Consider the following 16,112-nt stretch of genomic DNA (forward strand, 5'->3'; position numbering starts at 1 on the left):
CACTCACCTCAGCCTCCCAAAGGCGCGGGAATACAGGCTGAGCCACCGAGCCCAGCTGGTCAAGTTTCTTAACCACCCTGTGTGCTTCTTTATCTTTATGATGCAGTGATACTAGCACCTATATCATAGGATTGTTAGAGGAATACATGAGTTAATACATTAAAATTACTCAGAACAATGCCAGGCACACTCAGGATGTGTTAGCAGTTAGTATAGGCATACTGCAGGTACTAGGTTGGGTAAGGAAATAAGAATTGTCACAGAATAAAAATAGTCAACTAGTGAATGACCCTTATACAATTAGTCCCTCATCAGATGGCCTGTTGATGTCAGTCTTTGCCTTATTCTGAGTGCTTCTATTACAATAAAATGCAAGTACAATGCAAATGCATTGCTAGTGAAGTACCAGAAACCCAAGCAAGGCACTGACAATCTAGAATCTGCAAAAAACCCTGGAGAATCATGACACCGTAGATATGAACAGAGAATTATGTGAATAGCAAAGGATTTAGAGAGGCTCTTGGGAAAAGTTGAAGTTTTGGCCCTGTTCATACTTTTTTTTTGAGTTAGAGTCTCACGCCATTGCCCAGACTGGAGTGCAGTGGTACATTCATGGCCACCCCAGTGTCGACCTGCTGGGCCCTGGCAATTCTTCTGCCTCAGCCTTTCAAGTAACTGGAACTATAGGCACATACTACCACGCCTCAACTAATTTTTGATTTATTGTAGAGACGAGGTCTCGCCAAGTTGCCTGGGCTGATGTTGAACCTGTGGGCTCAGATAATTCACTTGGCTCAGTCTCCCAAAGTGCTGAGATTACAGGCTGAACCACTGAGTCCGGCCCTTTTCATGCTTTTAATATAAAAAATATGCAAAAGTTACCCTACTTTTTCCAAAATTTCATAAAATGTAACAAAAGTTATATTTGGTTGTTATGTAACTATCAGAATGTTATGCATTTTCCCCTATTTAAGTTAGGTTAGAATTGCACCTGTGCACTAATTACTACATTATTTGTTGTGAAAATTGACATATGATTTTAGTTATAATCTACATTGCATTAAATATACAAAATTATTTTCATTTTTCCAAGTAAAATTCAAATTTATTTCCTTTGTTGTAAAATTTTTATTTATTTATTTTATTATTATTATATTTTATAGGTAGGGTCTTGCTCTGTCACTCAGACTGGAAGTACAGTGGTATGATCATAGCTCACTGCAGGGCTCAAGCAGTCTTCCTGCATTAGTCTCCTGAGTAACTAAGACTATGCACATGCTACCATGCCTAGCTAAATTTTTTAATTTATTCCTGGATTACACAGTTGATCATCTGGTGTTGTCATTAAAAATGTCATTGTTAGGTTGCTTTGGTGGCTCATGCCTGTAATCCCAACACTTTGGGAGACTGAGGCGGGAGGACTACTTGAGCCCAGGAGTTCAAGACCATCCTGGGGAACACAGTGCCTGGGGAACACAGTGAGACCCTTTCTCTATTAAATAAAAAAAAGACATTGTTAATGATATTCTTTTATCTTAAATATAACAGATCAGTCAGTCAAATGTGAATTCTAGATTTTTTTTTCTTTTTTACAGCCAATAGAAATTTATTTCTCACACTTCTGGAGGCTAGGAAGTCTAAGTTCAAGGTGCTGGCAGATTTGATGCCTGGTGAAGGCACTCTTTCAGGTTCATAAATTGCACCCCCTAGCTGTGTCCTCACATGGTAGAAGGAGAATTCTAGATCTTAAAGGGTTATAATTACACATGCGCTACTTTCATAGGTAGAATATTAGTTTGGCTGTGTGGATTGTTGAGAGACCTATTAAGACAGTTTAGAGGTCCTTATGTGTTAGTCCCAGAGTGATATAACTTGTCTCCTATAAACTGCATTTACTGTTTTTTTGTTTGTTTTTGAGTCAGAGTCTCACTCTATTACCTAGGCAGGAGTGTAGTGGCATGCTCATGGCCACTGCAGCCTTCACCAGTTGGACTCAGGCAATCCTTCCTCCTTAGCCTTTCAAGTAGCTGGAACCATAGGTGTATGTCACCATGTCTCGCTAATTTTTATTTATTTATTTATTGTAGAGACAGGGTCTTGCCAAGTTGCCCAGGTTGGCCTTGAACCCCTGGACTGGGGCTAAGGTAATTCTCTCACCTCTGCCTCCCAAAGTGGGAATGCAGGTGTGAGCCACTGCACCCAGCTATACACTGCATTTAAAGAAAACTTGTGCTGGGCTTGGTGGCTCAGCCTGTAATCCTGTGCCTTTGGGAGATTGAGGTGAGTGGATTACCTGAGACTGCGGGTTCAAGACTTGCCTGGGCAGCGAGACCTCATCTCTACAATAAATCAAAAAATCAGCCGGGCGTGGTAGCGCATGCCTGTAATTCCGGCTACTTAAAAGGCTGAGGTGGAAGGATCGCAGGTCGAGGCTGCTGTGGCTGCTGTGGCCGGGAGCGGCCACTGCACTCCATTCTGGGCAACAGAGTGAGACTCCAACTCAGAAAAAAAAAGAAAACTTGTATTCTAGGAGACTTGGATAGAAATAGACAAACTTGGGAAATTAGTATCACAGTTCTGCCAAGGCATAGCTTCTCATCAGCCCACGTTCTCATGAAGAATCAGAATTCTTTACTGAGAGAGTGCCAATGCACTGTTCCCTATATTCTGGTTTGTGATGAGTATGTTCAAGATCGGATATGTTGTAGGTCAAATGACTCCCAACAAGTGCTTACCAACCTATTAATAAGAAATGCTCTTGGTGTCCATGGGCTTACGCAGGTGTGAAGGGAAGAAAGACACCCAAAGAAGTGTAAGATGTGGTGCAGTTGGGAAAGAGGTAGCTTACATAGGAGAGCTGTTGCTTTTGATCTGATAAAACCTCCTTGAACTTTCTCTAGCTTCTAATTCATTATGCCTCATTCTTACAGATCACGGCCTGCTAACACTTGTTAGGAGCCTGCTGCCTGTATTTTAAAATTAAAACATAAATGGTAACAGTAATACATGCTCTTTAAATAAAACTGGAAAAATACAGAGAAGTAGAAAGAATAAAAAATGTGTACAGACACTGAACAAGACTTTCCTTCTTCTTCCAGGCTTCATTGGGAAAGTGACCCTTCAGATCCCCTTTTATCGCCCTCATGTGGACCCATGGGTGATCTCCATCTCCAGCCTTCATTTAATTGGAGCTCCGGAAAAAATACAGGATTTCAATGATGAAAGGGAGAAGTTGTTGGAAAGGGAACGCAAGAAAGCACTACTTCAAGCCCTGGAGGAGAAGTGGAAGGCAAGGCAGAGATCCTCTCAGTCATAAGGGAATCTGTGGGGGCGCTCATGAGATGGGCAGAAGCACTCGATTCTGCTAACATTGGCTCTTTCCTTTGTAGAATGACTGTCAGCAGAAAGGGGAGTCCTACTGGTATTCAGTTACCGCCTCCGTTGTCACGAGAATTGTGGAGAACATTGAAGTAAGTCCTGTTGACTTTTATAAAGTATAAATGCAAAAGGGATTTCTTGGGCATAAGTGTGCTTCACTTCTTAGCACTTATGTCTTGTGGGTTAACTGATCCGGGGCGTACGTAGGGCTGGCTGGTCAGGTGTGTCCTTTTGTAGACTGTGCCAAAGGGAAAACCTGAAAGATAAGTTCTGGGCTCTGTGGCTAACTCAGGTTTTCTTGTTTCAGCTGCTGTGAGTAGTGAATGTTCAAGGTATTCATTTCTTTTCCATTTCACTTATTATATTTCCTTTTTAAAAAGTTTAATATTTTAAAAATACCAGAATTCTTTATTGAGAGAGTGCCAGTGCACTGTTCCCTATATTCCAGTTTGTGATGGGTATGTTCAAGATGGAATATATTATAGGCTGCCCAGGCTGTGGGCAGTTCAGGCTGGTCTTGAACTGCTGGCCTCTAGTGAGCCTTCTGCACTGGCCTCCCAAAGTGCTGGGATTATAGGTGTGAGCCACTGTGCCTGTCCTGCACTTTCTTTTTGCTCTTTTGAATATTGGAATCCCATTTGCTAAAGAATGTATCTATTAGGAAGGAGGATTGAGCCCCAGGTTACTTGAACTTTGATGATTATATAGTTTCAGGGCAAATTCTTTAACCTCTCTGATCTCAGTTTCTTTTTTTTTTTTTTTTTGAGTTGGAGTCTCACTCTGTCACCCAGACTGGAGTGCAGTGGCTGCTCCTGGCCACTGCAGCCTCGACCTGCTGGCCTCCGGTGATCCTTCTGCCTCAGCCTTCCAAGTAGCTGGAACTACAGGCGTGCGCTACCACGCCAGGCTAATTTTTGATTTATTGTAGAGATGAGGTCTCACCAAGTTGTCCAGGCAGGTCTCGAACCCATGGTCTCAGGCAATCCACTCACCTCAGCCTCCCACAGGCGCGGGATTACGGGCTGAGCCACCGAGCCCGGCTTCAGTTTCATCATCTGTAAAATGAGAGAGGTTGGATATATGTTGTCTAGTTGATTACAAAGTGAATTGTGAACAGCTCACTAAGATATTTAACCTCTCACTGATGTATCTGGTGGCAGTTTGATGAGTTACAGTTATTGGGGCTATTGGCTGTGCTTTTATTTCAGTTACAATTTTGTTCTATCCTCAAAAACTATGTAAGGGTCCACATTAATTTTCATGAATGCCATAAGAGTTAGTCTATACTTATTACCTCTAGGATTTTCTTGCAGTGGCAAGGTGGCACAGGCCAAATGTGTTCAAGGGATGCCATGTCCCATAAAAACAGGGTCTGAGATTACTGGTTTCATAATTTTCATAACTTTGACAAAAAGATTGGCATATTTGAGGTGACTACTTTGAATTCTGTTTCAGGTTTTTTTTTACTGCCATTTATTTTTTAAAAATAGTCATTTTAATGTTATTTTAGCTTTAACACCAGTTTTATTGATATATAGTTCTTTTTTGAGTCGGAGTCTCACTCTGTCACCTAGGCTGGAGTGTAGTGGCGTGCTCATGACCACTGCAGTCTTGAACTGCTGGGTTCAGGCAATTCTTCCACTTTAGTCTTCCTAGTACCTGGAACTATAGGTGTGCGCCACCATGCACGACTAATTTTTTTTGATTTATTATAGAGACGAGGTATCACTATGTTGCCCAGGCTAGTCTTGAACCCATGGACTTAAGCAATCCTCTTGCCTCTGCCTCCCAAAGTACTGGTATTACAGGCATAAGCTACCATGCCCGGCCAATATATAGTTCTTATACCAGAAAATTTACCCTTTTAAAGTTTACAATCTTGTGATTTTTAGTATATTTGCAAAGTTGTGCATGGTCCACTGTATAATTGCAGAACACTCTAATTATCTCAGAAAGAAACCCATACCCCAAATTAGTAGTCATTACCAGAACTGGTGGCATGTGCCTGTAATCCCAGCTGTGCTGGAGGCTGAGACAAGAGGATTGTGTGAGCCCAGAAGTTCGAGGTTGGACTCAGCCTGGATGTGCAAACTGTTCTCCAAAGAGGCTGTACTATTTTGCAATTTCACAAACAATGTATGAGTATTGCAGTTTCTCTGCATCCTCATCAACATTTGCTATTATCTTGTTTTTTTTTTTTTTAATTTTTTGAGTCAGACTCTCACTCTGTCGCCCAGATTGGAGTGCAGTGGCACATTCACTGCCACTACAATCCTTCTGCCTCAGCCTTCCAATTAGCTGGAACTACAGGCCTGTGCTACCATGCCTGGCTAATTTTTTGATTTATCGTCAAGTTGCCCAGGCTGGCCTCGAACTTTGGGCTCAGGCAATCCTCTCGCCTTGGCCTCCCAAAGTGCTGGGATTACAGGCTTGAGCCACTGCGCCTGGCCTATTATCTGCTTCTTAGTAATAGCCATAATAGTGGATGTGAAGTGATCATCTCACAGTGAGTTTTTTTTTTTGAGTCAGAGTCTCACTCTGTCACCCAGGCTGGAGTGCAGTGGCATACTGTTCATGGCCACCACAGCCTAGACCTGCCAGGCTCAGGTGATCCTTTTACCTCCCAGGTAGCTGAGTTCACAGTCGTGTGCCACCACGTCACTGGGCTAATTTTTGGATTTATTGGAGAGACAGGGTCTCACTGAGTTGCCCAGGTTGGTCTTGAACCTGTGGGCTCAGGCAGTCTTCTTGCCTCCACCTCCCAAAGTGTTGGGATGATAGGCGTGAGCCACTGCACCTGGTGCTTTTTTTGGTTTTAATTTTCTTTCTTTCTTTCTTTTTTTTTTTTTGAGTTGGAGTCTCACTCTGTCACCCAGACTGGAGTGCAGTGGTTGCTCCCGGCCACCGCAGCCTCGACCTGCTGGGCTCCAGCGATCCTTCCGCCTCAGCCGTCCAAGTAGCTGGAACTACAGGCGTGTGCTACCTCACCCGGCTCATTTTGATTTATTGTAGAGATGAGGTCTCGCCAAGTTGCCCAGGTGGGTCTCGAACCCGTGGGCTCAGGCAATCCACTCACCTCAGCCTCCCAAAGGCGCAGGATTACAGGCTGAGCCACCGAGCCTGTCTGGTTTTCATTTTCTTAATGGCTGATGATGTTGAGTGTCTGTTTATATTTTTACTAGCCATTTGTCCATATTATTTCCTAGCCACTTTTACTAGCCATGTCTATTCTTATCCTTTGCCTGTTTTATTTTATTTTTTCGAGTTGGAGTCTCACTCTGTAGCCCAGGCTGGAGTGCTGTGGCACACTTATGGCCACCCCAGTGTCGCTCTGCTGGGCTCCAGTGATCCTTCCGCCTCAGTCTTCCAAGTAGCCAGAACTATAGGCACACACTACCATGCCCAGCTAATTATTTATTTATTTATTGTAGAGACGAGGTCTCACCAAGTTGCCTGGGCTGGTCTCGAACCCTTGGGTTCAGGCAATCCACTTGCCTCGGCCTCCCAAAGTTGCTAGGATTACAGGCTGAGCCACCGAGCCCAGCCACGTTTGCCCATTTTAATAGTCAGTTTGTCTTTTGTTGAGTTATAAGAGTTCATTATATATTCCAGATATAAGTCCCTTATCAGATTTACAAACAGTTTTGTGGATTGCCTTTTTACTTTGTTATTAATTTTACTTCATTGAAGCAAAGTGTTTTTTCTGTAGCACATGTACATGGATGGACAAGTGGAAATGATTTATATACACGTGTACACACTTGCAAAGTTTATGTGCCTCGCCAATGTTGCTGGGCCTAGATGCTAGGACACAGAGGCAAGGTTAAGGTCACAAAGCAGAAGAAACAATTATCTGGATATAATGGTGTTACTCTCTTTAATTGCTTCTTAAGGTATCTTCTGAAATGATTTAATGAGAATATTATAGCTCTTGATAAAACTAATCACAAAGAAATGTCATTTATGTGCAGTTTGTGATTATAACTCTCTTAGGAACTGACAGAATATTGGATATGTGTGTGACATGTTTGTATAAAATGCCTGCTGTAGTTGACTTCAGTGACTCAAGGGTAGCTTGACCCTTTCCTGTAGTAGTCCACCTACAATAGTTATCTAAACGTTTTTTCTTTTCCTGTTTGCAGTTAAAAATTCAAGATGTCCATTTACGCTTTGAAGATGGTATCACTAACCCTTCCCATCCTTTTGCATTTGGCATCTGCATTAAGAATGTATCCATGCAAAATGCTGTGAATGAGCCTGTGAGTATGACTTAGGATGAAAAGCCAAGAAGGCAGGGTTCTAGGAATTTGAGACTCTGCTTCTTGTCAATTTGTGTTATGTAAATGAGCTACATTCTTTTCCACTACATTCTATGATCGGTCTGCATGTCTCTTGTCTGTTTGCAACAAATCTAATCTGCTGAAATAAGGAGACAGGTAATTTTCTCTGACCTTTGGTTATATCGCTTTTATTTCTTTTTTTTTTCTTTTTAGTTTTTCTCTCTTTTTTTAAATCAATATTTTAAATTATGAATATCGCTTTTATTTCATACGTGAAGAAATGGAGGTGCAGAAAGGACTTCATCAGTGATTTTCTTCTCATGCTGTGTGCATGCTCTGGGTCAAATCACGTGTTTCATGGTTGCAGTTCCCCCTGGTAATGCTTGCTGATAGTGTCATATCTGAACTCCATTCTCTGCCTCTCTTTCACCTTCATGTATATGGTTTTTTTTTTTGAGTTGGAGTCTCACTCTGTTGCCCAGACTGGAGTGCAGTGGCCACTCGTGGCCACCGCAACCTCAACCTGCTGGTCTCCGGTGATCCTTCCGCCTCAGCCTTCCAAGTAGCTGGAACTACAGGCGCGTGCTACCATGCCCGGCTAATTTTTGATTTATTGTAGAGATGAGGTCTCGCCAAGTTGCCCAGGCGAGTCTCGAACCTGCGGGCTCAGGCAGTTCACTCACCTCAGCCTCCCAAGGCGTGGGATTACAGGCTGAGCCACCGAGCCCGGCTAAGTTTATGGTTTATAAATGACTTATGGGCCACCTTTGTGGTATTTTAGGCTTGTCTGGTAAAACTCACTCTACTTCTCTACACTTTTTTCACAACACTTTCAACACCAGATGTGTGGGGCTTTTCCCCACATACCAGGCAGTTCTCTGTCAAACATCCACAGGCTAATGACTCAGCCCCACATGACTGCCCCCCATTTGAGATGCCAGGTTGTGACTTTGCCTGTGACTAGAAGTCAGAGTTTCCACAACTACCTCCTCAGGTTCCATAATTTGCTAGGATGAATCACAGAACTCAGGGAACCACTTTACTTACATTTATTGGTTTATTATAAAGAACATTATGAAGGATGCAGGTGAACATTGAGTTGAAGAGGGGCAGCCAGCCTCCTGTGCAGCATCCTGGGAATTTATCACATCTTATTGCTCAAAAGTTTTTATGCAGCTTAATCTCCAGCCACCACCCAGAAGCTGGTAAGTGGGGTTGAAAGCTCCCACCCTCTGATTACTTGGTCTTTCTGGGGAGGAGCCCGATCCTAAGTCACTTCATTAGCATAAACTCATTATGAATAACAAAAGACCTCTTACTGGGAACTTCCAAAGGTTTTAGGAGCTTTATGTTAGGATCCAGGGACAAAGACCAAATATATTTCATATTACACCACAGCTTGTCGTAACCAGAATGATTCCATTATGTTCTGTCTGCCCGTTTTGCACCCCAAACAAGTTTTTCTTTATTCCCTAACATATTATTGAATGTTAAAACCAACCACTAACAGCTTTTGAGCCCTTCACATGTCAGGCACTGCTCTTAGTACTTTACATGATTGCACCACTACTGTTATCTTCATATTACAGCTGAGGACACTAAAGTGCAAGAGATAAAGTGACAGGTGGAGCTAGGTCTTGAACCCAACCCTACCAGCCCTAAATCTGGGGTTGGTAAACGATAGTCTGTGGTCAGATCCAGTCCCGTCTATTTTTGTAAATGAAAGTTTTTTGTATCACAGCCCCGCTTACGCCTTAGTATTTTCTGATGCTGCTTTTGTGCTGCAGTGGTACAAAAACTGTAGTTCGAGCAGTGCCCATGAGACCTGCGGAGCCTGGCCTATTTGCTTTCTGGCCCTTGCAGAAGTATGCTGCCCCTGCCTCCCAGTATGCCCTCATCAACTACATCATCTCCAGAAGCCGTGTGTTCGTCTTTCACTTCACTTCTTAAGCTTCACCTTCCATATCCATTTGGTCCCAGTGTTCTGCTTATTTGTCCTGCAAAACATCCCAAATGTGGCTCTTCCTCTATATCCTCATGCAATTGTCATCCTTGGCGATCTTGTTAGCTTTTGCCTGGGCTGGTGAAATATCCTGTTCTGTGGTCCCCCAGGATCTTTTGATTCCTTCTGTACTAAGGCTTCCCTGTCTTTTCCATGGACGTTTGTACAGTCCATGGGGTAAATGCTATGGCTGCATAGTATTTGCTTTGAATTAGGTATTATAAGTAATCTAGAGATGATTTAAAGTATCTGCTTGGGGTGGGAAGTGGCTAGCTCAGAGTAACCAAATGTTTCTAAAATGTAACTTGATCCCAAAGTTTGCTCATACATGACATTCATGACTCATTTTTTCTGGCATACTGGGGAATAGTCCTGCTTTACATTGTTGCCAGACTTCTGCTTCTAAAATCTACACCTATCATGGCACCTGCCTTGCCTATGTCCAAGCCTTTAGTGACTCCCTGTCACTTAAAGTATGAAGTCCAAACATCTTAGTATGGCATAAACTTCCTTTCCTAGTGTGTTCGTTTTCTGAGACTGCTGCAACACATTGCCACAAACCGGGTGGCTTAAAACAGCAGACATGTATTCTTTGGTTCTGAAAGCTAGAAGTCTGGAATCGAGGGGCTGGCAGGTTTGGTTCCTTCTGGGACTCTGGGGGAGAGACTGCCCCATGCCTCCCTCCTTGCTAGAAGCCAGAATTGCTGGGAGTCTTTGGGGTTCTTTGGCTTGTAGAAGCATCACCCAGTCTCTGCCTCCATATTCACATGGCTCCCTCCCGTGTGTCTTTTCATTAGACCTCTACAAATCCATTATGACTTTATTTTAACTTGATTACATCTACAGAGACCCCGTTTTCACATAAGGTCCCATTCATGACTTCTGGGTGAATATGAATTTTTTTTTTGAGTTTGGAGACTCTCACTCTGTCACCCAGTCTGGAGTGTAGTGGCATGCTCACGGTCACCGCAGGCCTCAACTGGCTGGGCTCAGGTGATCCTTCTGCCTCAGTCTTCCAAGTAGCTGGAACTACAAGCACGCACCACCACGCCCAGCTAATTTTAAAAAAAAATTTATTTATTGTAGAGATGAGGTCTCACCAAGTTGCCCAGGCTGGTCTCGAACCTGTGGGCTCAGGTAATCCTCTCACCTTGGCCTCCTAAAGTGCTGGGATTATAGGCATGAGCTACTGTGCCCAGCCAGATAACAAATTTTTTTAGGAGGATAGGACACTGTTCAACCCTGTGTACCTAGTAGTATTCCAAGGTACTTTTCTCAGCTTTCACTAACTCTCTACTTCAAACATGTATCAGCACACAGGTGCCAATACTGCCCCTGCCCCTCATGTATAGTGTTGCAGTTACACAGATGTAGTCACTGTCACCTGAACATACCTGGCCTTTTGTGCATTCTGCCCACTGTATCCTCCAGTTCTGTATCTGTGGATTCAATCAACTGAGGATTGAGAATTCAAAAAATCCACTCAAGCAAAAAAAAAAAAGCAACAACACAACAATAGAAAAAAAAAATTAAAAAACCAATTTAGTATGACTATGTACATAGCATTTGCATTGAATTAGGTATTATAAGTAATCTAGAGGTGATTTAAAGTATCTGTGAGGATATGCATAGGTTATATGCAAATGCTGCTCCATTTTATAAGGGACTTAAGCATCGCAGATTTTTTTATTTTGGGAGTCCTGGAACCAGTCCCTGCGGATACTGAGGATGGCTGAGTGGCTGACCTAATCCTTTCCTCCTGCCCAACTGTTTGTCTGAAACATGTACATCTTTCAACACTTACCCGCACAGTGATGTTTCTTTTTTGTTTGCTTGTAACATCTTACAGATTCTTCCTCTCTTCCTTCTGTGTAGTTAAAATGGTTTATTTGCATGTTCATGTCTCCAGTGAGCGAGATTTTCAACTCTAAGAGTGGAACTGTGCTCTAACTGCTCTGTGTCTCTGTCATCTCACAAAGTGCCTGATGCGTGATCTTCACAAATGGTTTGTTGAATGAATGAGTACGTTCATGAATAAAGACAGTCATCCTGTTTTCTTTTTCTTTCTTACCTCAGGTACAGAAACTAATGCGGAAAAAGCAATTAGATGTAGCAGAGTTTAGCATCTACTGGGATGCGGATTGCACCTTGTTGGGGGATTTGCCTCAGGTGGAACTACAGGTATGATTCCAGGAGGACTTTGCTGCAGGGCAACTCTGAAGGAAAATGGTGTGGATTGCTGCCATGGAGGCTTGTCCCGTGATATCTGAGTCCCCTTCCCATCCCCATTCTTCTGCCAAAGGCAGTTGCTCTCAAGTGTGTTTGCCTGAGGTACTTGTTATGTATGTAACTTTGAACAATATACAGTGTTTTGTGTATGTTTTAAACTTATGCTAAAGAATAGGTTTCGTTTTAGTTTTTTTCTTTAAAGCTATGTTTTTCAGGTGTTGCTGTTTGTACTTTTAATTCACTGCTTCTGACTACTGCATGGTAATCCACTACTTGCATGTAGCATACAGTACTTGTCCATTCTCTTAGCTACCATGCACTAGGCATCCAGATTTTAAATGGACAAAGCACCAGATCTGATTCTTAAAGAGGAGCTTTCTTCCTGCGTTTATGTTGAAACTTTACCTTTGGTGGCATTCCCTTAATAGTTGCTTAGAAAGTCATGAATCACTGGATATAAAGTATTACTGCCAGGTGCTGTGACTCACACCTGTAATACTGACACTTTGGGAGGCCAAGGTGGGAGAATTGCTTGAGCCCAGGAGTTTAAGACCAGACTGGGCAACATGGCAAGACCTTGTCTCTACAAAAAAATCAAATTAGCCAGGCATGGTGATGTGCACCTGTTATCCCAGCTACTCAAGAGGCTGAGGTGGAAGAATTGCCTGAGCCTAGGAAGTTGAAGCTGCAGTGAGTTGTGATCATGCCATTGTGCTTAGGCGACAGAGTGAGACCCTGACTCAAAAAAAAAAGTGTTACTGTTTGTGTAGGATTAAAAAAAAAAAACTCAGTTTAATCGTTTTATAAGGAAATTGTGGGAAGTGAAAGTAAAATGGGGAAAATTACTATTTTTCCCCCACCCAAGGTTATCCTTGGCTTGCTTGCTATTGTACAGGATGGTTTTTGTTTTGCTAATTTGATTAAATAACTGCATCCATACAACAGCACAGTATGCAGCCATAAAAAATACAGGTAAAGATTTTTTTTTTTTTTTTTGAGTTGGAGTCTCACTCAGTCGCTCAGACTGGAGTGCAGTGGCCGGTCCTGGCCACTGCAGCCTCGACCTGCTGGGCTCTGGCAATCCTTCCGCTTCCGCCTTCCAAGTAGCTGGAACTACAGGCACATGCTACCACACCTGGCTAATTTTTTGATTTATTGTAGAGATGTGGTCTCACCAAGTTGCCCAGGCGGGTCTCGAACCCGTGGGCTCAGGCAATCCACTCACCTCAGCCTCCCAAAGTGCGGGATTACAGGCTGAGCCACCGAGCCCGGCCAGGTAAAGATTTTTATGAAGAATATGTAATAGTCTCAGTTTTAAGGTAAAAACAGAAAACTATGACTTTGCCTGAATATGTACAGAATGCCTCTGGGGGACATGAGAAGCTGGTATTTTTGGTTACCTCTGGGGAGGGTAAGTGGGCAGCTGGGGAAGAGAAAGGAAAGACAGAGTTCATCTCTTTTTGCCTTTAAGATTTTGAACCATTTGAAGGTATCACCTGTTAAGAAATATAAAGAAAAGTTAAAAAATACTAGAGAGCATGAGAGCCCAGTTTCCTAGTGTTTTTGGATTTGACTGTAACATACTGTAGATTAGGTATCATGCCAACATGTAGCTTGATCCCACAGACATGTGCTATTACGACATAGCCTATGGCTGAGTTCCACTGTTTGTCATAAGACCCTGACGTTGTAAAAGAGTGTCTACAGAACAGTTGTTCTTATGACACGCAGGAGGCCATGGCTGGGAGTATGGAGCCTCGCAGTCATCACTACATCCTGGAGCCTGTGTGTGCATCTGCTCTTCTGAAGAGAAACTGCTCCAAGGAGCCTCTGCGCTCTCGGCACAGTCCCCGTATTGAATGTGACATTCAGCTGGAGACCATTCCCTTGACACTGTCGCAGGTGTGCTCTTGCTTTCCAGTTGCTTGCATGCTCACCGACAAGTGAGGGTGAAGGAGGGATGTTGATGGGAAGGTCTTGATATTTAAAAGTGTCCTCAGCAGGAAAGAAAGTACGTGTGAAACGATGTCCCTCCATACCAAAATTGTGTTAGGTATAGAACCCACGAACTGTCATCTATCTGAATTGGGTTGATCTCAGGTTAGTTTGGATTTGATGGTTTTAAGAGCTGAGCAAAGGGTACAAGAGGTACAGTAAATGTGAATCCTTAACTGTCAATGTTCAGAGAGATATGCCACTTGATGTGGTTGCTTTAGTCTTTCAGTTTTCACTGGGCTTCAGTTCAGTGAATTGACTAATATGAATTGTTCTTGTTAGATATAAATCTTACCTAAGTAAAAGAAGCAAATCTAACTGAATGTCTCTTAACCTCTAATAAAAAGCTGCAATACCGTCAAATCATGGAATTCCTCAAAGAGCTGGAACGAAAGGAGAGGCAGGTGAAGTTCCAGAAGTGGAAACCCAAGGTAGCGGTGTCCAAGAAGTAAGGACTTCTAAGTTTTGCATATGAAATGTGTTTTATAGCATGTCCTTTGTGTGTACATAGATCAGAAACACGCCTCACCGTCCTTTACTCATGGTTGGAGATAAAAGTGCAATTGATTTTTCCAGTCCTTGAAATGCCATTACTGTGGATTATTGTTGTTAATATTCTTACTGGATATTTATATGGTGTTGCAGGTTTATTCATAGATTGAGTGTCGTGAAATGCAGAAGATCCTCAATCTCATTTAGCAAGTAGACTGATGTTATTCTGGTGGAATCTAGTGTGTAGTAAGACTTGGCAATATTTTTGAAACCTACTTCCCTGTCTTTTTTCCCAGGTTGTTTGGTCAGCGTTTGCATAGCACACTCTCCAACTTCCATAACGAAACTAATCCTATTTTCATGTTGCAGTGATAAAGTTGACCAGTCTGATGGATTCAAACTTTTTAAAGATTTCTGTGTCCTAAGTTGGATGTATCTAATTAAAAATCTTTAGTAATCAAATCCTTGGTAGTTATCTCAAGGTGGTATTTATCCTACAGTCAGCACTTGATTTTCTCTCAGTGGAGGAGACTGATAACATGGGTAATTCAAACCAGTTGAGTATTATATTATTGATCTACAAGTTGGGGATTTAGCCAAGTGTGGTGGCTCATGTCTGTAATACCAGCATTTTGGGAGGTCAAGGCAAGGGGATTGCCTGAGTCCAGGGGTTCGAGACCAGTCTGGGCAACTTGGCAAGACTTTGTCACTACAGTAAATTAAAAATTAACTGGCTGTGGTGGTAGGTGCCTGTAGTTTCAACTACTTGGAAGACTGAGGCAGAAGGATCACTTGAGCCCAGCAGGTTGAGGCTGCGGTGGCCATGATCCTGCCATTACACTCCAGCCTGGGCAACAGAGTGAGACTGACAAAAAATAAGGAAAAAAAAAAGTCGGGGATTTATTATTTGATATTCTTTGGCAACAGATTTATTTTCTTCACATATTGGGTTTAGATTAGACTTCAGATAAGCTCGAGACATAAGCTGGTGACTGAGAGGGGAAAAGATGTCTCAGAAGAGGAGTGGTGTTTTGTGAATTGTCCTGGATTGATAGCATTTTAGTTGCTTTTGTTGTAAGAAGTAATTACATTGCTTTGGACTGTTCCAGTTGCCGAGACTGGTGGTATTTCGCTTTGAATGCTAACTTGCATGAGATCAGAGAGCAGAGGAAACGCTGCACCTGGGACTTTGTGTTGCGCCGTGCCCACGATGCTATATCTTATACTGACAAATATTTCACCAAGTTAAAAGGAGGCATGCTGTCTGCAGATGACAAGGTGAGCGAACTCTTGTGTTTCTTGTGTTCATTCTGAGGCTGAGAATGTTCTCGAAGACTGAAGAAAATGGGATCTGTGAAGCCATGAAGTCTCTGGCTAAGGGGCATAATTTGACAGAATAATGTTGATCTTAGTAGGGTGGGAACTTAGCCAGAAGCATTCTCTGTCCTCTGCTGCCTGAGGAGACCTGGGCTTTGGGGTAGGAGGAAGAAAAGATGGCCGAGGTCCTGGCACACATTTGTGCCCACACCCCTCCAGAGAGTCTTCTCATGCAGTCACCTACCTCTCTTCAGAGCCTGATCCTAGTCCTAATTCTTTCCCTTCCAAGCCCATAACTAATCTCTATAAACTTTGACCTACATTTTCTGTAGTCAGGTTAACTTGATTAACCTTGTACTTTTTTGCTGGTCTCAAGGCTAGGCAGAAGTGGGTGAAGTAGTTGGTGAAGGAAGTGGGTG

The 16,112-nt window shown here is 42.8% G+C and overlaps 1 protein-coding gene across 2 annotated transcripts in view; it reads left to right on the top strand.

Annotated features, from left to right (window-relative positions):
• VPS13D (vacuolar protein sorting 13 homolog D) overlaps window positions 1–16,112 on the top strand; it is a 255,403-nt gene that overhangs the window by 8,414 nt on the left and 230,877 nt on the right. For both annotated transcript variants that reach the window (XM_021706673.1, XM_008073459.2), the window contains exons 3-9: window positions 3,099–3,289; window positions 3,390–3,470; window positions 7,521–7,637; window positions 11,737–11,841; window positions 13,621–13,791; window positions 14,232–14,332; window positions 15,486–15,654. In XM_021706673.1, the coding sequence (XP_021562348.1) occupies window positions 3,099–3,289; window positions 3,390–3,470; window positions 7,521–7,637; window positions 11,737–11,841; window positions 13,621–13,791; window positions 14,232–14,332; window positions 15,486–15,654 (935 nt within the window). The remainder of the gene's footprint in view (window positions 1–3,098; window positions 3,290–3,389; window positions 3,471–7,520; window positions 7,638–11,736; window positions 11,842–13,620; window positions 13,792–14,231; window positions 14,333–15,485; window positions 15,655–16,112) is intronic.

The sequence above is a fragment of the Carlito syrichta genome, unplaced genomic scaffold (genome assembly GCF_000164805.1).
Source record: "Carlito syrichta isolate Samal-C Ts95f unplaced genomic scaffold, Tarsius_syrichta-2.0.1 Scaffold315850, whole genome shotgun sequence".
NCBI classification, from domain to species: domain Eukaryota; kingdom Metazoa; phylum Chordata; class Mammalia; order Primates; family Tarsiidae; genus Carlito; species Carlito syrichta.